Below are 21,858 nucleotides of genomic sequence, written 5' to 3'. Positions count from 1 at the left end.
CAGATCAGGAGTTAATTCATCTTGTAAGGGAACCTTTGAACAGTGCTTTTTCAAAACGATCAATCTCGTTTTTGCTACAAGAAAACATCCAGACACTGCACCGCTCTGCAGTATTAATGCATCGTTAAAAACAAACTGTTAAACTCATTTGCAGCCATGACTGAAATCATGATCCCAGAAAATATCGAGAAAATTTTGTATATCAAACGGGAGGGGTGGAAATTAAAGCTAAGTAGGTATAATTTACATTCACGTTGAATATTTTCATGATATCGCGAAGAGTTGAACACAGTCCAACAAGTCGATGGGGTTGCGGTTACTCGGAAAATCTTCGGAACCACATGCACACCTGTTGAATAAATATGAGTTTTAAATACCATCAATTATCTATCGGTTGCGGTTGTCGGTCGCAACTCCTAACTCGATGGTTAGTGTGTTTTTACTTCTTATAGAATAATGGAGCTGCTCAAATAGTTTGGTGAACACAGGCACTTGTTGCTAAGGCAATTCACCATCAGTTCGTAAAAATGAAGAGTTCCAATGCTGATGGAAATGCTTAAGGTATCTCGAGCACGCGTTAAGTATCACAGGCATAAAGGTAAATTCAACAAACGCTGTATCGCCTTGTGGCAGAAGCTGGATTTTAATTGATCTCTTGTCACAGGAATTAAATGAAGTGAAACAAATCAACTTGTTGCATTACTACATTCAAGGCAATAGTTAATAAGCTAACATTGAGCTGAACTTAAAAATGCATCGTGCGTATAATCTGCATAAGTAGCGAATCCCACGTGCCAGCATCCAGATAATTACAATATGAAACATAGTCTAAGGTGTTTGTTCAATATTGTTGCTTTAATTATCGTTTTCCAGTACACGCAAAAGGTATGCGGTGAGATTTTCGAAACGAGTACTTTTAGGCGGATGGCAATTCAGGGTAAATCTTGTACCCCATTACGTGACTGAAACCACGTGGTTATATTCGCCATACCTGAACCTACGTGCCAGCTTCCACTAAAGAGCCAAGATCCTTCCTCTCAGCGAATCATCGCCTCATGCACCGAATGAACGCCGAATACTATGGTGCGGAATCACGAGTATTGGTAAAAGTTACTACACTGATGTCACAATAACTGGGTGACGGAATTTTAAGAAGTATAACCACATCGCAACCTTGTAACATTTTTCACAACGCATCGGAAAGGTCATATCTGTGTTACCTATATCTATAAATTTCCACGAGATGGTCGTTTGTCACCTTATATGACGTGGTAACGAAAATCCACTGCAGTATCAAAACCGTGACACTACGGTGTCATTGGGGCCGAAGTCGCCTGAAAATTTGCGCTACGTGAATTAAAAGTGAGGTCATAATGGTGTCCAAATAACGTGCAGTGTATTCGTGTCCGTAGCATGAGAACGTTAGCACCTGTTATCTGATTTGCGTCGAGTTGAATAGAGTGAAAATAAAATTAACTTCGGCGACGGGTATTAGGGTCTGGTAGGTAGAGTCGTGTGACTCTTGAATTGGAGACTATTGTGGCGGAGAAACCCAGCAAGAGACTCACATAGTGCGGGAATCTTCTCCGACCAGGATCTACAGAGTTTGAACATTTGATTAGCACAAAGAATGTTTAAGCAGCCCATCCGGTTTGCAAATTCCGTGAGCGACCAACCTTTTTCTAACAACGTGACTCAAACGTGATTTTGTGATGCATTATAGTTTAAACAATCTATTCCACTACGATTTTTGAGGCATGGTTGCTTATACCGGCGACCGAGTGAGTGAAGTTTTATCCAATATAATCTGCATATTTAAGAAGAAAAATCGATGAAGCTTAGTATTCGAGTATCTCTACAGCACTGAGGTGAGCAACAACTCGGTCTATGATGGTAGGTTATTGGAATGAAATCATTGTCAATGCTTTCGAAAATAGCACTGTAAGCTCCAAAAATAACTTATTTTATATCAACCGACATTCTTCAGAAGAATAAAAACAATTCCCTGCCATGCACATCTGGCCACTCGATAATCGTTAAAATCCGAAGTTTTTCGATTGTTCGAGTGCGGTCCATTAATTTATGCCCTGGTCGTTCAGGGCCGGCAAGTTTTGCATTTTTGATACCGCAGTGACGACACTCGAAAAAATTTCCGCGCGTTGAAAAACAAGATACGAGGTTCCACCATCGCGGCAAAAATTTTTACAACACTTTACCCGAGGAGAAATATGCGGGCAACAACTCGTCGACGTATCACGCAACTAGCTAATTTTCCAAATTTTAATGCGCACAAAGAATTTGGATATGCTTGAAAAAAAAAATATTCTAAGCAATAAATTTGCTCTAAGCGAATTCCTACCAAAAAAAGTATTTTCATTAATCCCAACGACAATCTACTACACGTGAAATATCATTGACAAGTTGCCAGCCCTGCCGGGTCGTTAATGGGATAGAGATTTTTTTTTCCCTACACACGTTGGCATTGACGTCAGAGCTGCAATGAAATAAAAAAATCCTGACGCACGTTATCGCGAACGAAAAAAGTGCATTATTATGCTACGGTACTGTATTACTATGTATACATGCGTTGTCTTATGTTGGGATCCCGAAAATGGAAATAAAAACGAAATTCAAGTTGGAATTCTTGGTCCTGCAATTAAGGAAGCTGCATTATAAAATATGTCCGCCGTCTGAGTCATTAATTAGAAAACTTTCCAGTCGACAGATGACAAAAAATATTGCATGACGAGCGTAACTTATTATAAAGTCTCAACTCCTAAGACCGAAACAATGATTGGAATTTTTCAGAACAAGTCGAATTCTCCAGCGTAGAGGGACATTAGTCCATAGAATTTTATTCTAGCAATAAGATTATGAAATAAAGCAGGATGTTCAGTCAATTACACGTTACATAATCGCACATCTCAGTGCTACACGACGGACGAGAATTTTTGATACGGGCAGAAAAAAGTGATGATATAAAATTGGCAAAAATTCGTTGTCTGTATTACCAACAGAATTCTACGTCGTATGTATGTGAACAATTTATGAAGCCAGTAAGTTATTTTTACTGCAGACGAAAAATACTGGATACTGGGATCCGTCGAAGAAATTTTTTTCCAACAGATACCAATCATTTACTTACTACGATCTTTTTTCCAAATGCACAAGTGCTCCAACATATTTTGCAAAAGATAAAAACACATCCCACGTAGTTAGCATTATTCTGATACCATGTTGTACACGTAATGTAAAGTCATTGCTAGAGATTTAAAGTTACTTTTCATTCTTTTTCATTGATTTAAATGAAAAATCAGTCATGTACGACTAATTCCGAAAGGTCTGTTCAATGTGCGCTGTAAGAATGTTTGGGCGACGATTCGTTCAAACAGAGGCTCGTTTTGGTAAGTCTAAAAAATATTTTTTGCAGCTGTATTCGCTAGCTCTCGATATTGGTTTAATCGAGTGATACTTCAGGCAGCATAAATCACCGGTGAGTATAGCTGTAAGAACAACGTGCCATGCATAAATCAATTGGAGTGCAAAAAGCGGCTCATCCTATTTTAATATGAAATATGCCGTTTAATCACAGTTAAATAATATTGATTAAGGTCATAAAGCAGGTAATACAGGATAGTGTTACTACAAGCTACAAGCCGATTGCAAAAACAACGTGTTGTCCCTCATGTAAAGAATCTTAAATACATTGAAAAATATTACATTTCCCCAGAAGCCCAAATTGTCTTCATACCCGTGGGAAAAAAACTATTTCTAGCCTAGTGCAAATACAATATAAACTTGCGGTCTTTTGTTCGTAATGAAACAAGAGTTGTAAGGATGACGTTAGAGGTTTGACAAAGAATCCGTTGTCATTAATTATACGCAATAGACTTGATTTATTCCCAGCATCACAGCACAGGTGCGAAGCATAAGTATATTATTATTTTTCAACTACCCATTTCCGGTTAATATGCACGAATTGTTCGCCAACAAAGGCTACTCGACAAGTGTGGCCGATCATTGCATTTAGCTTCATTTCGCATCATCCGATCATAAGTTAATCGGTGACAGGGACAAATTTGGCTGTTCAATATTCCGCTCACTTGCTAACTGCAATTGCATTGTACAAATGTTTTTACGCTGTGTCACGACGAAAAATTAAATTATGGACTATCTGTGACTAATTTCTACGGCATCCCGTATATGATCACATAAATATATCCAGCAAATCCATACGATTCTCAATTAACCGCTCATTCTTAGATGTACGGTATGCATAACTAATCCTTGGGCAGAAATCGTATACAATAAGGAATAGTAGGTACATATCTACATATTAACTACATTCGTTCTTCGACAGGATTTTTTCTCCCACTTTATCGATTTTTCTTCTCTCTATATTGTTGCAAAAACTTGTAATACCGGCTTCTAGCCAACATGAATAATACACCCTGCCATGGCACAAGCTTGTTCAAGTACAATCGTGGATCGATAAATCATCGCAAATTTTTCAAATCAATTCAGACAGAGCAAAACGTTCATCCAGTAAACAGTTATCAACGCGAGCAAGTCGAGTCAAGTTCGATACTGATAGTAATTGTTTCGCCCGGCATTGAACCGTTGAAATCGTTAAACGGACGAAAATTCGCGGGTTGAATTACCGAGTCACGAGGCACAACACGCCATGTGGTTAAAAGCATAAAGATCGATCGAAAATTGAACTTGGTTTAAATTTTGACGGCAGAGAAAAAGTAGCACGCTACACCTATTTGGCTGAGAAAACACGCAGGTGAATCGCTGAGAGGACGGCGCTTACTTCGAATGACTATACATACAAGCAAACTTGAACCACACGATTAGCCGGGTGTGACGCGTATCCGTTGTTGTGTGTGTTATAAGTCTTTCATTTGTTTGGTGACGCAGATCCACGCCGCGGATCTTGACTTTATATCGAAGCAACACGGGCTGCCGGGCTCATTTGCAAGCACCCTTCTCGACGTAGGAAGAGCAGGAGGTTCGTTTCGTTGACGAGGTTCTTCTCCATAGTACCGGAGTTCTAATCGATAATCGCATGATCAGTGCAATCTTTGTGTCATTACTGATGATTTCAAATTTTATACGTCAATTTATTTCATGATTTATGTGCTGAAACAAGTGCTTGAAATAAACCGAGCGATCATTTTGAAAAAGTCAAACGGGCTGAAACATTCCATTTTTCGAATTCACCGCTGAATTTTTTTGATTCAAATAACTGCTCGCGACAGAAAGTTTCGAGGTACACGATAAATCAATATTCAAGTATTGTGCACTGCATGATGGAGTGTATCGAATGAGTTGAGAAAAGTTAATCTCTTGTGCGAACTAACAATAAGTAACGTATTCCGGGGGTTGCTCTGGAGAGCTTTGACCGTGAAAGAGAACCGAAGGCCGGGTTTGCCACAACAAATTGGGTCAGCAATCCAGACCGGTTGAATTCTTCTTGAACAGTAGGTGGTGAGTAATAATATATTCTTGCAGCAATTTGGCATTCCATATTCGATCATTTGTTTTTTCCAGTAATCAAAAAGCCTATTAGGAAACATTCTTTCGTGAAAATGAAAATAATATTCGTTACTTCAAATGAAGTAAAAAACTAAAATAGGAACCGTACGTTACACATATATTTTGTTGAGTTATCACTCAGATCACAACATGAACCAGTAAGAAAATAGTATAACTGCCATTTTCAAATTCAAATTAGTACTGAAAAGATTTAAAAAATTGCTCAACTTCATGACGTTCTGGTGAAATCGTTTGATAAATACAATGTACAACCCAATTACGCGGAATAATCAGGTTACCGAGGCAATTATATTTAAACAAGGCCGAAATTTCTAAAAGTTTAATACACGGTCTAGTAAAAATTGAACATACGCTGGGAGAGTGTGAACTTGTATCTCTGTCATAACCCGTAGATCATAAATATTACCTATCTCTTTGCCATATTACACGGAAAAATTAAGAATTAAGCTTGTTGGATTTTCTCGGCAATGTTGAAAAATCGCAGAATCTCAAACTGTCAAACGTTTGCTTTGTTTATTCCGTAGAATGGCTATGATGCTATTTTCGAGCAGACAATCATGTGTCACAATGAATCTTTTGCACAAACTTTTCTAGTACCCCCGAACGATACGATGGATCGGAATAAATTTGAGACGTCTTGCGGAGTCTCGGACCCTTGACTCGACAGCTCTCGATTACACGGCACGTGTTTATTTGGAAATTAGTAATTGACGATACGTGACTGTACTGCATTATAAACGCCTCGCTCATGAAATATTCAAAGCTCTGCTAGTCTTCTTCGGGTGCAAACGTATTTAACTTCTCGCGGTCAGTCACATGGAGCCGCTATTCGGTGAATGGGCATCTCATTGTAAGCAGGTATCGTCACGGCTCACATGAAGATGCAAAAATGACATCCACTACATCCTTCACCAGATATAATTGGCAGTAATCAGCTATATTCGGTGGATTGGACTATCTATCTGCATAATTTTACACATCCGTTCACACAAGGTCCAGCCCCACTCGCATCGCTGGAAATAACGAATGCAAACAACTGGCAGTTCGCGTTTTCCCGAAAGACGTTTGTTTCCCTTGATGCGAAACCCATCCTACACGCCTGTCAATTCACGGTAACAATAAATTAGTATTCGCGTAACGCAAATAGAGTAAGTAAACTGATGAGACACTGACCGAACGATATCGTATTTATTCGCGAGTTGCGTTTACCGGAGTTCCTCGAGTTCTACGTCAGTTCCGACAGTAAGTCAATAGTCGAGTGCCCTCCGAAAGCACGCTGCGAACCTTTTACTTTATTTATTTTTGCTTACGGGGAGTAATCCACCCAGGGTTTTGTGAGTGAATGATTATCTGGAAAGGTAAACCAACGGACCAGTCACTTTACAGCGAAACGTAACTTGGGCAACAGTGTTGCGATGCATTTCTGTAGGGACATTAGTACTTTACAAGCTCCTGCCAGTGAGGCCTCGAGAATCTTGCTCAGCGTCGTGACACGAATACCAGAACCTGCGAATGACACGATATCGACGTGATTCGCGTTATACAGGTTATGTGTGCTAAAAATAATCCCGTCCTGTGAGTAAGGTATTGGACGGCTAAAGCAGTAATAACATTTTTCATCTCCCGAGGCTCTCAACACGTACTACGTCACTCCAGTCGTCTAGCAATGCAGAGGCTCGGCGGCTTATTTCACAGCGAAAAAAAGTTGATTCGAAAATGACGATCCGTTGGAATGTTTAAAATAGAGAGTGCAACTTTACCACGAACACACGCAAAGCTGTAACGTGCCATTATGCGAGGAAAAATGACTATAACCTTGATAATTCACCCAATTTGCATTGCGGATGATGTCGTATTCTTTTCATACGACGTGATCACCACATCGTACGTATAATAATATTCATATACCTGTTCTCGTCGGGTTATATTTGACAATTATGTCGTGTGTAACACGTGCCTTGTTGCTTGCATACACAAGGTAATTATCGTACTATTAATTGTTACGCAATCAGGGAATAAAAGTAAAACAAATAGTTTATAAAGCAAAAAGCTTGCACATCTGAAACGATATAACGGTGTAAATAAGTACAACCAAACTGTTGATATTGAAAACATCGCGCCACATTAGCGAATAATTGACGATTATAGTGGACAGAAATCAATTTATTGGTCGAAGAATACGGCTATCCCGTAAATTGTTTAGCATTGATTCTCGTCTTTTTTCCCACTTTGATACTTTTTATCCTTTAGACGTTACCACTTGGTATTTCGGTATTCGGCATCTTATTTACATAACGATGACTGGTCAGTAGTGCTAATTTAAAGAGATAAGGCTTGAATAATTCATTCGAACATTGAATAATCAAGACCAGTTTAATTTTGAAAACTTGCCATCCACACAAGCTTTACAGAAAAGTCGTACGGAAAATTCGTGCACCTAAATTGCACTAGAAGTAAAAACGGCATGTCAAGAATGTGGTAGTCATGTAATAATGCGTTAGCAGAATTCATTGTCTGCTTATGAGGAACAATTATCAAAATCAACAACACCAGCTTGAAGTTTACTAAACAATCGTGCACGGTAATGTAACACGTGGACGAGAGCTGTAACAGGCAATTGCAGACTTGATTTAAATTTCTCTTGACTTCCGTTCTATTTTAGGCTCGTTGGTCTTCTTTGTAAAGATTTTTTCTTTTTCTTTGTACCCGTGTGTTCAATCCCTCTAGGCAGGTAATTAGTACAACAACTATTTAATCTCCGGCAATTTTATCAGTGATTCAGATGAAACAAGGCACCAGTGATATTTTCTCCAATTACGCTACATTTCACCACGATACACGCGACAAGTTTGCAGTTTTTTCATATCACATGCGTCGTCTAATTTGTACACATATAGGTTCATATAACTTGATACGAGTTCTCCGCAACTTCTTACACACAGCTTAGATATTCCATAAATGGTATTGTAATGGTGTGAAGCCGAATTTAACATGCGCAATGTGACGAAAGCAATTTGCACGCATATTTATCGCGTAAAGAATGTGTAAAATTATTTTCACAATCTTGTCCGATTGTACGGGAGTTTTGAAAAATCAATATGTAATCACATCAACTTGCACTTTCGGTGTTGGCACTCAACGGGCGTGATCGAAACCGCCTGTTTCGATTGCACAGACAATTATCAACGTTCCGTAACGCCGTGGTTGCAATAAATTTATTCTAACCTTTTGAAAATATTATACCGCTTGGCAAAATCTTAGAAATAAAAACGCTACTAACCTGTCCAACTATTGCTAATGTTTACTAAGAATACAAATAATCATTACCAGCGCGTCGTACGCAACACCAAAACTCTATCCATCCACACCAACGAACGGAGAACTCGCCGGCTTTGGATTGATCTCTTCAGATGACCCTGTAGCCTGGTCAGCTTGTCCGTCAGTTGCGAGATGAATCAGTGGAAGCGTGCGTGCTTATATGGAATGGCTTTCTTTTCGCCGGAGGATAGTACAATTTGTCAGTGCGCGGCAGTTCAAGGTGGCTTTATCACGTGGCGCTTCGGTATGAGGTCGACGGAGTAAGACCGATGGTTGCGTATATGTTTGTTTAATCGGGAAAGTAAGAATATCCCGTACGTTAGAAAAGTACGTATGAGGCACTGGTTACATCGAAACGTAAGAGTAGAAATTACCAGTGGCAAACCGTGCATAGTGGCAATCTCGCAATGCTCGCCAGCGACCCTATCCGTTCGTCCATTCGCTTGTGTCCGCCTTCTGAACTTTCCTTGTTACTGCATGTCGAGTTTTGCTCACATGTTTACTGCGAATTCGATTCAGCAGCTCCGGGGAACCAGCAAGAGTCGATACTGATACGTATATATGTATATACTGGAGAAGTATCAGATGTTTGATGAAAGAAAAAATTGAAAAATCGGTGATAAGCGATTGACCTGGGTTTAATAAAGAAATCGATAAGAACTACCAAATTCATTCGGAAAAATGAGCAGTAGTCGTAAGCCTCCGAGTAGATCGCCGTTTTGACGGCAATTGTTACGGTGTCTGACTCTGCGGAAAAAGGAGCCTTTCCGTCGTATGAAAAACGGAAATTTTGTGTTGAAAACACAAACGAGAAAATCCGTTAGCCTAGACAACAAAACTTTGAGAAAATACAAATTGAACGCGTTGTCTTCGTGTGTTCAAGGATTAATTATTTTATTTATTTATTTTTTTTTTTTTTTATGTAGAACCAAACGACCAACTAGGAGTTAAAATCAGCATAATAAATTAAAACGAGACCAGACCTAGATTCTCGTCAATCATTGCTGATTTCTTTATATACGTGATCCAGAGAACGAATGCAAAGTGAATTGAATTCTCTGAACTGAGAATTTCTCTTCACATGAATCATCATTTGCGAATTTGAAATTATACGCAAGAAATGAGGGTAAAAAAATTCCAAAGAGCTCGACAAATGCCGAACGCGTATTCACACGACGCGTGAAATGAACGAGCATTGCTAACTCAGAGAAGAGGTCTGATTAGAACCTTCTTGCTAACCGTTTGCCCATAAAATTAAGGCCCACGTGCCGAGATGCATTTGCGGTACGTAGGACAACACAAAGCCACTTACGATACGTGGAACGAAAGGTAGAGAGGCTTCCAGGTGGCATTCACCAGCCGAAAAAGCTACCCGTACCAACTCGACGGCATTCACCTGATGCGAAGGTAGTACTGACCACCGGAATGACCACTGTCCCTACCACCGGTGGGAGAGTCTTGGCGAAGCTGAGAGACCAACTCGGTAAAGCCAGGCAAGTCCGTGATTGCCCACTATATTGCTCACCGCGCCACGAAGACCGCGGTCCACGGACTGATCCACAATCTCCCGTGATTACTACCCGGTCAGAGCTGAACGGAACGTGTATTCCCATCGCGTCCCGCGAGTTTTGGACTTCCGTCGATATATCGAGGGGAACTCGAAGAGGTACGAATTTCTGCTTCCCGGTACAAACGGCGGTCCGCAGCTTCTCGATCCATTTCTCCGGAGTGCCCGGCCGAGTGTTGCCGATTATAATATAAAAGATCGGAAATAAGGAGAGAAAAGCTCGGGAACAGCCGATGCTGGACGACGAGAGAATTCATGCGGTTTTACGAAAATTCAATTCAGTGATACTCAGTGGAATAGTCAAACGTGATTTCGTTCGGTTTGCACTATCGACATTCGGTACGAATAATGGTGCCATCTCAACCGGGACATGCGACATGTACAATTGAAAGCATTACTCACCGTGTATCAAGATGACTTTTGCTAAGTGCCAAAGAAAGGATCAGAGCGAACTTTCCCTCGGCTGTGTCGCAATCTTATTCTCCGGCAGGGTTTTTAACTCGAGCAGTCAATGATCTGTGGAATTGTAACATAACCGCGTTACTCGTACACGTTCCGTTGCACACGAAGGTAAAGAAAAAAGAAAAGAAGAAAATGTCAGAGAACGGCTGACGCGGTAAATTAAATTCATTCTCAATCCCTACATCCGGAATTCGATCTCCCGCGTCACGATCACAGGAGTGTTCACAGATTTGGTTTATTCCTGCATTAATAGTTCATCCTGGAAGGTGTGATACAAATTCGTGCAAATTTCACCAACGACAAAATTAAACGTAGCAACATTCTAGGCAAATGAATAAATGAAATATAAAAACTCCCCTCGAGCCTTAAAAGCGCGGGTCGTTGCAGCTGACGAGTTTCTTAATTCTCTGGGAAATGGTAAAGGAACATAGTGGACTTCAAAGGTACTCCACCGGGACTTTCGAGGTCTCTGCTCTCGAAGCATTATATTTGTCCTTCCGTTGGTCCCTACAACGATCCCCTGCACTCACCGACAACGGATTCAGGAAAGTGTGGGTAATGCACCTTAACGCTAGTGAAACTCTCTCGTGCCGAACATCGAGACTGCCTTGTGTTACGTAAAGTTCTGAACGGAGCGAATTTTTTCGAGGACTCGATAAAGCCGGTTTCGAACACGTGGAAGCCCGAGTGTCCGTTAATCTTACGTAAGTAAAAACGCATCTCTGACTATAATATGCATAGATTTGTGGGTGAAAAGCAGAATGGTGGTAATACATACGGGAAAATACAGTGAACGTTTTTTGCGGAAGTACGAGCGGCATGCTTAGCTGCACATTGCGTATGGGCAATGCGGGCATTTTCTTCGATCTGTGTAATATAACGTGCACAACGATTTGATGTAAGGATGAGCGCTTTCCAATTATACCGGTAGCACGTAACACATTTATTTGTCTGTAATCAGAACGTAGAAACTAGACTGTGCGATTACTGCTATAAGCTCATCCAGCGTGAAAACTGATTCCAAGGTTCGCCACGTTCTCTAAATTACTAATTATTCTCATGACGTAAAATGATTAAATAGAATTTCCAGCAGTGCAATGTACGCAGTCACGCTTGCACAAGATTCGGGCTCAACTTTGCTCGCTTCCGATATCGTTGTATCCAGCGCATAAGTCGCCGAAGCCAGAATTGTACTGTGCAAATGTGAAACTGCGAATATGTATGTACAATATGTACATATTGAAACTTTGGATTACAAGCAATTGAAAGGGGTTCTTCGATTAATAAGTTAATGTAGTAAAAAAAAGAAAAATAAGATGGGAAAAATCGTATATTCAAGAAAATACCTGCTCTCAAGTTAACGTTTAGGGAAAGACTGCTTTTACAACAATACTGGTTGGCGCAGCAACCGAGCAATTCATCTGTTTAAATATACAGGGTGAAAAGGTACCCTTGTTACAAAATATATCATGGGCACTAAGTACTGCTGCATCGTGCAGTGTGGTTGGAAGTTTTATTTGCCTTGTAAATATTCTCCTGCGTTTTTTTTTTCTCTCGGTAATATTTCTTTGCCCGTCACATTCAATTCGACATTTCTCTTTTACGTGTATATATCTACTCGAATTTTTGTACAAATTTTGAACCGTCTTTTCACCAACTTTCATTCGTTACGTCCGCATGCATATGAATAAAACTATTCTTGAGCGTCAACATTTTTTTCACTTCATTAATTCACGTCATGTAAAATATTAGAAATTGTATTCTGTGAGTCGACGCTTTCAGTAAGTGCAGTTCAATTGAAACCACCTATCGCTGTGACAGTTAGCATTTTATAATTACGCGATATATTTTACACGTGGTGAATTTTTGCAAAGACGACAACGCGTTTCGTTATTTCATGTCGCATGTTTCTCCAGATTGTTTGTATCTCGTGTACACGGTTAGTCATCTCGTAATACGCCAAAGTCCCGATTGACTTGAAATTCCTACGTGTCATTCGCCCATATGTACGAACCCTGACCACGACCTTAGCTAAGACTTTTACGATTTTTAATTTATAATTCAAATTGGAGGAGAACCGCTTGAACGGCAAAGAACTCCTTGCATTTTAAGTTTTTATTACGGGATCCTCTTGGGCATCACGATTGCAATTTTCACACGTTAATACAGGGCCGATGAAACATAGAACGTACAAGTTTACTGATCCGGAACGCCCGCAAGTTCGTCCTTGCAATGGTTATTCGGACGCGACTTTCCTTAGCTGAGACTGGACGTTGGACCATCGAGAGTACTAAGCGGGTTAAGTTGAGACCGTTTATTACGCGACAGACGCCGAGGGATATCGTGAGCACATGCGAACGCCACACGCAGAGCGAGAGATCGATAACGTGCATGAACGTTAAGTACGCGTGTAAAGGTCTTGAGCAACCGAACGAGTCTTTCCCTTAATTTATCAACAGGTTTTGCAAACCTCGATGCAATAATTGAAAGTGACTAGACGAGCACGTGAGAAACTAGCAAATTGAGTTCTTCAAGAGTTTTGTTTCACCTCTCAACCTCTCCCAAGTTTTACATGTGTCCGTAAGTGGGTTTTGATGGCTGGACGAAACGCTGGAGGATAATATGGACCCCTTGACTATAGACGCAAATCATCCGATCGTTCTTCACGGTTCGGTGAATGGATGTTGGTTTGCGAATCACAAGTGCATCGATCTACCGGCGAGTTTATTCAGGATTACAGAGTTTTTGCGCATGTCGTTCGTTCCACAATTCCGTATACCTCTTACAACTCTTTCGAATTTTTACATTCCGAACGTAGTGACGGGGTGAAAATTTCTGACGATTTCCCAATTCGTGCGCTATGACAAAAGTACGAATATCCAGCCACTCGGAAGAATCGCAAGCCGGTCGAGGTGTTTGTACTTTTACCTGAACAAATGTTTATAGTAATAAATTTAAGTCTATCCGAGGACTGCGCGTATGCGTTTTGTCGCCTCGGGAGGAGACTAACCGCAGAATCGCTTCGGCAATGAACACGCCGGAAGCTATACCGACCCGCATGAAATCCCGCAAGAACATCGCGTGAGCAGCGCCTTATAAATTCGTTGAGAAAAAAAAAAAAAAAACAACCCAGCAAAAACTCAACTTTCGAAATTACCGGTGTGCAATTGGAATGCAATGGAAACGGCCTTGCCTAGTCAAATAAATTTCGATTACGTGAGCATCGCCGTTTCGATAGTAATTATCACATTGCAGCGCGGTCAGAGTTTATATTTTTACCAGGTTCAAGTTTGGAAACTTTTTGGGACGTATCGGCTATTTCGTTATCTCGACGACTCTGAATAGGTGATTTTGCGTATCGCATTCACGCCCTCTTTTAAAGTAAAAGGTCATGCGCATCGTGGAATAAGGCTTGCAAAATAATTTTCACCACGTGACATTCAGGGCCTAAATTCAGTCTATCATAAGCCGTTACTTTTAGCAAATTTAAGCTCAACTCTTCGCGAAAAAACGCGAACAATAATATTGAAGTAACGATGATGATGGCGATTAACGTTTTTCGTTTTCTTGTCATTCTGGTACAATAAATCATTCGATTTGGCCCAATGGCGTGTTGTATCACGACAGTATCGAACGGTGTTTCGTCACATTGTTCACATAAGCTAGGCAGTTTCGAAACATTGAGGAATAATGTGTACAATTGACCGTCATTAACGATATACCATCTAATAGGTAGCTCGGAATACGTAATTTCAAAATATGAGTAAAAAGTGAGAATCGAGTCTCTCGGAAACGCGTGGCATATGGCGCCTATGGCGAGGCGTGGAATATCGGAACGACGAGTTGTGCTTGGTTTTATTCTTCAGTTGGAAATTGTTTCAAAATTTTCAACGACTTTTTCCCTCATCTCCACGTTACGACTAGCGCGGATAGGTATTACGTAGTTCGTTACCGTCGTAGTCCGATACGTCCAGAGCTGAAAAAACTGATTGTGAGCTTATTTTCGTTGCCGTCATTTACCAATAACCGAAGAAATTTTCACCAATCTTGGCTGCCAAGCCGGTGTCATTCGCAAGGTGAAAGAGTGTTCTTGGATGTATAATGAGAGAGAAAAAGCGTTTTGAAAACGAAACAATCTTGCTATCGGAAAGGTTTTTTTAACAGAATCTTATACTTTTGGTTCCAGATTGGACAACACACGAGAAGCTAATTGAAAGGGAAAAAATAGAGGCAAGGAGTGAAAATTTCTGTGCCAAGGAGACGCAGGCAGCTTGTTAAGTGGCATCGAGAAAAGTATAACCCAGACATCTTTGTAATCACAATCGTCGAACCAATAATTATTTCGAATCGTGCATTGCCCAAGAAATTGTGAAGCATTTGAACTCACAGTTTGACCAATGAGTTTGGATTTTTAAAAAATAGCAAGTGTCGCGTTTCAATTAAAACCGGTGCAGTTTTAAGCGCGAGAAAACTTTTTCCCACAGACAATTAAAGGTAGTAAACGCAGCTGAAAAGTGCAGTGAAATATCAGGTGGGTGGGAGGGACGAGAAGCAATTTTGAACGACTAGTTTAGAGAACAAGTCAGTACAAATATTCCAAAATGAAGTTCATCACCGCGCTCTTCGGCAATGGGTCGCCGAAGAAAATGGGCAAGCAGTACATGAAGGTGGGGAAAAACGCTCTCTTCGGAATTAAGCCCAGCGGTATCAAAGAAATTTACGCAGAAAAAGGCCCGACACCTCTGAGTTTGCTGTTATCCAGAAAGGGCAAGGTCAAACACAGTAAGTTTTCGCAATCTTTATTTCGCAATCGTTATACTCACAGTTATAAATAGAATCACACGCGTAGATGCACCAATACCAATGCCTAAGCCTTGTGCCGTGGATGTCTAATGTATTCATTGTCAGCGAAGACTTCAAGATACGCGAGAAAAGGATTCTGAATTTGACACGTGAAAAGAAATGTGTGCAAAATTGATCCCGGCGTTATTTCGTACAGTTATTGCCACTTCTGTATTTAAAAATATTCGTGACTGCGCGGCGGTAAGTCAGGAAATGGTAAATATTGTTTCGGTAAATACATGTGTACGGCGGGGTTTCGTAATGCCGCACTGACCGACAAAAGTTTTAAATAATCAATCGGAATTGTCCATTGGATTAACAGGCTGAGAATTTCATTACGTTTTCGTTGTACAAGTTATAGGATTATCAATTAGGCACTAAACACTCTGTCAGAAGCTGCATGCGATATTAAATAATCCTCTTGATTGAGCCGAAAGTAGTTTCATTGTTATATCGTGTTAAAAAAAAGGATGGGGTCATAGGCGTAATAATTTCGTGAGCTATCACGGCTAGCTTCGCCGAATACGAATGGCTCTTTGCACGAACAAGGAACTGAATTCCTCATTGGTTTAAAATTTTACGGTAAAGAATGGTCGACCAAAACCGGTTCGTTACACGCGGAATTCTCCACAGTGAACAACTCAAATACAAGTAAATAACGAGGAATTAAATTTATCGACAGTTTTAATTATGGTCTTGACATTTTTTTTTAACTTTAGTAAGGAAAATGGGTGCGATAAGACGCACGAGCCTCGTGGGTAACTAAAGGCGACACATGTTGACTTCTTAAGCCATACCGGAGTTCATTGGAAACTGAAAATTAATTTTGTGTTCTGGTAGCAGGGTCTGCTGCCTGATCTTGTTCTTTTTTGAATTCAAATGATCTTGTGGTATATCAAAGTTATCGTTCGTGAATGGAAAATTTTTTCCAATATAAATAACTATTTATGTTTATGAATTTATGAGTCTCGCAATTAGCTCGTCGAATCCGAATATAAAATCTCTGAATTTATGCCCCATTACGTGTGGAGAATAAATCACTGACTATAACCATGAAATGCCACCCTTTAACCAGACCATTAACACGTAGGTAGTTCTGTCGGTTCTTTTTTATCTACCATTTTCAATAATTCCATTAAAAATAAGATACCTTCTTTCGATTTTTGGATCATTTCTCGAAATTTTCGCACAAAGATAATAGCTTCCACATTTGCGATCAGAGATTTGATCCCCGTTATTACGTAACGTTGCGGTCAGAACGACGGTCAGGCATCATCAAGTCTATAGAAATGGCTGTATTATTTCTATTGCTAATGTTATAATAAGTTGTATTTTTCTTGTTTATTTGATTCATTTTAGCCCTGATAGATTATATCTCCATGCTTAATTTAGATTTGTAAGGTGAATTAGCTTACTTTCGTGACATTCTGGCTTCTTATCACGTTAAGGATGCTAACATGACGACGTATTGAGGAGAAGTGACAGAGTGCAGAAGATTTTTACCCAAATCAACACCATACGGGGCTACAACTATTTTTATAGATCTACCGATGACTAGCCGTAGTTCCGGCCGAGACCTTACGCAATAAAGAAAATTAGGATTACTGATCATACTTCTGAAAACTATTATCTTCATTTACAGTCCCACGGTCAAGAATATCACGTACCTTAGAAATTCAGTTGCGTTGAACGTAAAAAACGCAGTATTAAATTATGATTGAGGTAAATTTCGTTTCAGGGGTCTGAAATGTGACAAATCTCATGCAATCTATATTTCATGTATATGAAAGTTCTTGAACAACCTTAGTTAAAATCGTATTTTGCAAAACATATTTCGATGTCGTATTATACAGAGACGTTTAAAAACCACGTGGTTTACGCGATATGTTATTTCAGTTCCAATGGGACGGTGTGATAAAAGCAGCGAGTTGAAAAACGCAAACTACAATTTAAAAGGGAAACCGGAAACACAGTGAACGCATTATTGAAAAGGTAACATTTCACTGAGGTCAAAAATTAACGAACACATAAATCACTCGTGTCCGTAATTGACATTCAACGCAATCATTCACTGTAGACTGGCTTGCATTTATAACTATGCATATGTGATTCCATAGATTACGTTACAAGTCGGGAAAAAACCCAAGTTAATTTGACGAAACCCGCAATTCCCTCACTCTCGTTGCATGTATGCCCACTCGAACGACGCAACGTGGTCGGCGAGCAGCGATAATAAAAAAACATGATCTTCAATCTAGCCGTGAAAGCTAAGAAACCGCTGAGCGTGGGTATATGCGTACATACAGATACAGCATACATATCCGCACGACTTCCGGTATCCACTTAGCCGTACATAACCTGATATACATACTCAGCAGCAAGTATAGGAAAGAAATTTTTCAAAACTCACATCCGTCTCGTAAATCTACGTTGCATAAACATTGAAGTGCACAGCAAAAAGAGTTTAAGCAAGGTTGAAAAGACAAAAACGTTTAAAAACATTCTGAAAATGAATTCAATCTCGAAAATACAACGACCTCGATTCGGATTTTCACTTTTATTGCAGATTTCACCAGTGGTTTCATTCACTTCGATATATCCGTACATGTTATATATATATATATGTATGCATCACGCGTACCACCTGGAACGATTAATATCTGCGATACACCTTGATACGTATCTCCCGTCATTTGTCTAGCTGCAGATTTCTTACTTTCTATACTGACAATCGAATAAATGTACCTGCGACAGGCAATTAAATCAACGGTCAGCTTCCCTCCGATACATAAGCCGACCTTACACATGATACCACAGTGTCGTAGCCTTGGACGATTTATCGAACACACTCACACACGCACGCACACCGCGCAATTAGGTACTACTATGGTAAACTGAAATTAGTTTGAATGATTCTTCCTCGTTACCGGTACAAATCTACCCGGCACACGCGACTAATTCAAATGAGACGGTGTTCCGTACTGCGGATAGTGAAACACACGTAGAGGTGGAGTCGAACGGAAAATCACAAGATCAGAATAATGTTGTTGAACGAAGGATGTGCACAGTCTGTTATTTCGTTCAGTCAAATCAAAGTATTGTACATGCATAATACACGTATACATATATGAGCTATCCAATGGTCATGTGAGCGCGCAGCACTCCAGTGACGAAAGAATTAGATTCGAAAGAGTGAGAAGAGTGGTGTTCAAAACCGCTTTAGATTTCATCTCAGATCTATTTTGCATAGAGCACTTTGTCATATTCACAGCGTTAGATTAACATGTAATAAAATTTCTTAACAGGTGTTCAATTTTGTTTTTTTTTTTCATTATCTTTGAATCAAGCATAAATTTAGATTGAACGATTAAGCTCATTTTTTGCATTCTAATAATCAAATTGACACGCTATTTCCTTTTTATTGGAAAATTAAAAAACAAATCTCATTTGTCTCGAACTTGGAAAGGTTGTCGAAGTCAATTTAACAAATGAAAAGCGTTTCAGAACTCACGTCCATTTTTTCCTTTTTTCCGACCATATAAAATGAATCGAATAATAGCTCATTTCTTTGTAGCTCGAAAAATGAGGTTTTTTTTCAATTTTGAATCGCCTTCGGCACCTTTATCAATGAAGCTAAAAATATGGTATAATTCAAAACTGATTTTTCGTAATTATCTATCGATTCCAGGGATGAGAAGTGTATGTTGGAAATTAACGATCACCCGAAAATGTATGTAGAAAAACTAGTATGTTGCCAAATCGGGTATCTTATTATATGCAGTCTCAAGGTTCGTCTGGTTTATCATCGGCGTGCAGATGACGTACGAATACAATTTATTAAATTCACTTCACTTCGTTATTTTACACAACGATCATAAATATTACAAAACTTTCCCCCAAATTGCGATTTCCTACCAGCTTATTCATGCAATATTGAGATGAACTCCAGTGGAACGTAATTAAAACCGAAATGTCGTTATTTCGATGGTATAGCGACATTTGAAACCTTGAAGGTTATAAGTCAGTAATGTTAGAGCATTCAATTTACAGCCACGTTGAAATAACTCAAATATTACAACAAGTCTGACCTTCGAAAAATTAACTAACAATGTTGAAATTGACCCCCTTCTCGACTGCATCGCTTCTCACACCATTTTGAAAGGCGATAATCAATCGGTCTCGTTCCTGTAAAGTCCGCGTGTAACAAAAAGATAAACCTGGAGACGAAGCATCGATTAATGCATCAATTTTCGTGGCATATATCACAGCGCATGGGTTCACTGTCCCATTTTGACCGTTTATTCATTCTCTAATCGGGGTCCATTGATGTCAACTTTCTTAGCGCAGACGCCCGATGGTCTGCATCACCAAGTTTCAAAGGTCACCTACATACTTCCTCCGAACAATGCCCGGGCCCAGCGTCTTCTGGACGCCATAAACGGGGCCGCAATGCAATTACTTGGACCGCCCGAGGGCCGGAATGTCCGTTACTTAAAACAAGAGTGTATTATACCTGTATCGTCGTACCTGGACAGAAAAGAAATTGTACCTATTATACGCAGTTTCAAAATGTGAAGACCGTGATCACGCGACTTTCTTGTACCGAATTGTGAACTTGTTACAGAAAAGAAAGCTGCGGCAGAGTAGATGGTTCGTTGAGAGAAATTAAACATCCATCATGTTTGCTGTTATAATTATCAACATCGAGTTTCTTGCTATTTCTTTTTATATTTTCAACTTTTTCGAATGTGCCGTCAGTCGAGACGCACCGCGCTTTAATAACCACTATGCATACCTACAAGCCCCGTCAAGCATCAATCTTTGTCCGTATTACAAGTCTTATCTTGATTAAAAATCGATCATTTGCTATATTCTTTCTCTATGTCAAAACCTTCGCTGTTAATACAAGATTCTCTTTGTCTTGGTTGAAAATTAGAGCACGGAGACCAGGCAACGCGACAGTTGTTACTTCATTTCCTCGTAGATCGAAATTGCGAGCAACTCTCAGCCAATCAATTTTTTACCTAATTTTAATATTTCGATTTGAGGAATGTACAAATACCAAAAGCCGCGCTAGGCTTATGAAACATTTCAAAAACACGATGTCCGCTGATCGCAATGAATAGGACTCGCAGTTATCGTTTCGAGGGATATGCTAAAACCAGCGCTCCAAGCACGGTTTGTTTAACCATTCTATCACAATAAGATAGCTCGCGTGGTATAACTCGGGGATTGTGAAAGTAAGTGCTGTACTTTGTTGTTCACAGTTCTACCGGTTCGGGTTCACTCTACACTGCAGATCGTATATTTCACTTCGGAAGAACTACGAGGTGCAATATCCATCAACATACATGTTCTGCACCAGTTTAAACACGACTTGATTGACGACCTTTTGATAAATTTGCTTTCATCTCCTAGTGAAGTTAACCGGTAATGACTATCTGGTTTAACCACAGCTATCGATCATAATTCTTTACCTAGCGGATTTTCGGATGATACGAGCTTTCGACGCAGCAACGTTGAAATGCTCCTTGCTTACGAAACTTTTCACGCCTCACTGTCGATTTATTAAACATCGTGACTCGTGACCTTGCAGACTCGAAGTCCGTTAGGCCAAAATTCAGAATTCCGTCATAATGATTATCACGAAAATAAGTCCGTGGATTCATTTTAACAATTTACTTTCCAAATGTAGCCAACGCCTAATGTAGCACCAGATTTTCTGAACTTGAATCGTTCAGAGAATACTTTCGAGCGTAGATCGATTGACAGCTGCAACTTAGAATTATATACAACCCAAACTATGACTAGCAAGTTTCATAAATAATCAATTTCAATGGCTCTAATCATTTCTCGTTTGTCTTCATGCTTCTAAGTCACGCACCTGTTATATGCGATTATTATTATTACCTACAGATAATCAATCTGATTCCCTACGGCAACGATAACTTTTAATTTGACTATATCCAACCGTGAAGGGCAACTTCTTCAGATTCCGACTTTCACATTACCGTGGTTGTAAGACCTGGCAAACTATTAACGTAACAGAACTAAAATGTCGGAAAATCTCTTCGGGATACCTCAGTTCTTTGAGAATCCCTCTGTTT

At 39.8% G+C, this 21,858-nt stretch overlaps 1 protein-coding gene across 4 annotated transcripts in view; it reads left to right on the top strand.

The window, feature by feature from the left end:
* The first annotated feature begins 4,543 nt into the window (after window positions 1-4,543).
* LOC124180492 (scavenger receptor class B member 1) overlaps window positions 4,544-21,858 on the top strand; it is a 45,785-nt gene continuing 28,470 nt past the window's right edge. The window contains exons 1-2 of one of the 4 annotated variants that reach the window (XM_046566091.1): window positions 4,544-5,493; window positions 15,096-15,691. In XM_046566091.1, coding sequence (XP_046422047.1) covers window positions 15,511-15,691 — 181 coding nt within the window. In that variant the 5' untranslated portion in view covers window positions 4,544-5,493; window positions 15,096-15,510. Of the gene's footprint in view, window positions 5,494-10,399; window positions 11,614-15,095; window positions 15,692-21,858 lie in introns of those variants that run through there. The other 3 variants (XM_046566090.1, XM_046566088.1, XM_046566089.1) reach the window with 3 other exon arrangements.

This window comes from Neodiprion fabricii, chromosome 4 (assembly GCF_021155785.1).
Source record: "Neodiprion fabricii isolate iyNeoFabr1 chromosome 4, iyNeoFabr1.1, whole genome shotgun sequence".
Taxonomy (NCBI): Eukaryota; Metazoa; Arthropoda; class Insecta; order Hymenoptera; family Diprionidae; genus Neodiprion; species Neodiprion fabricii.
The sequence above is the reverse complement of the archived record's forward strand: the minus strand, read 5'-3'. Positions and strand labels throughout refer to the sequence as shown.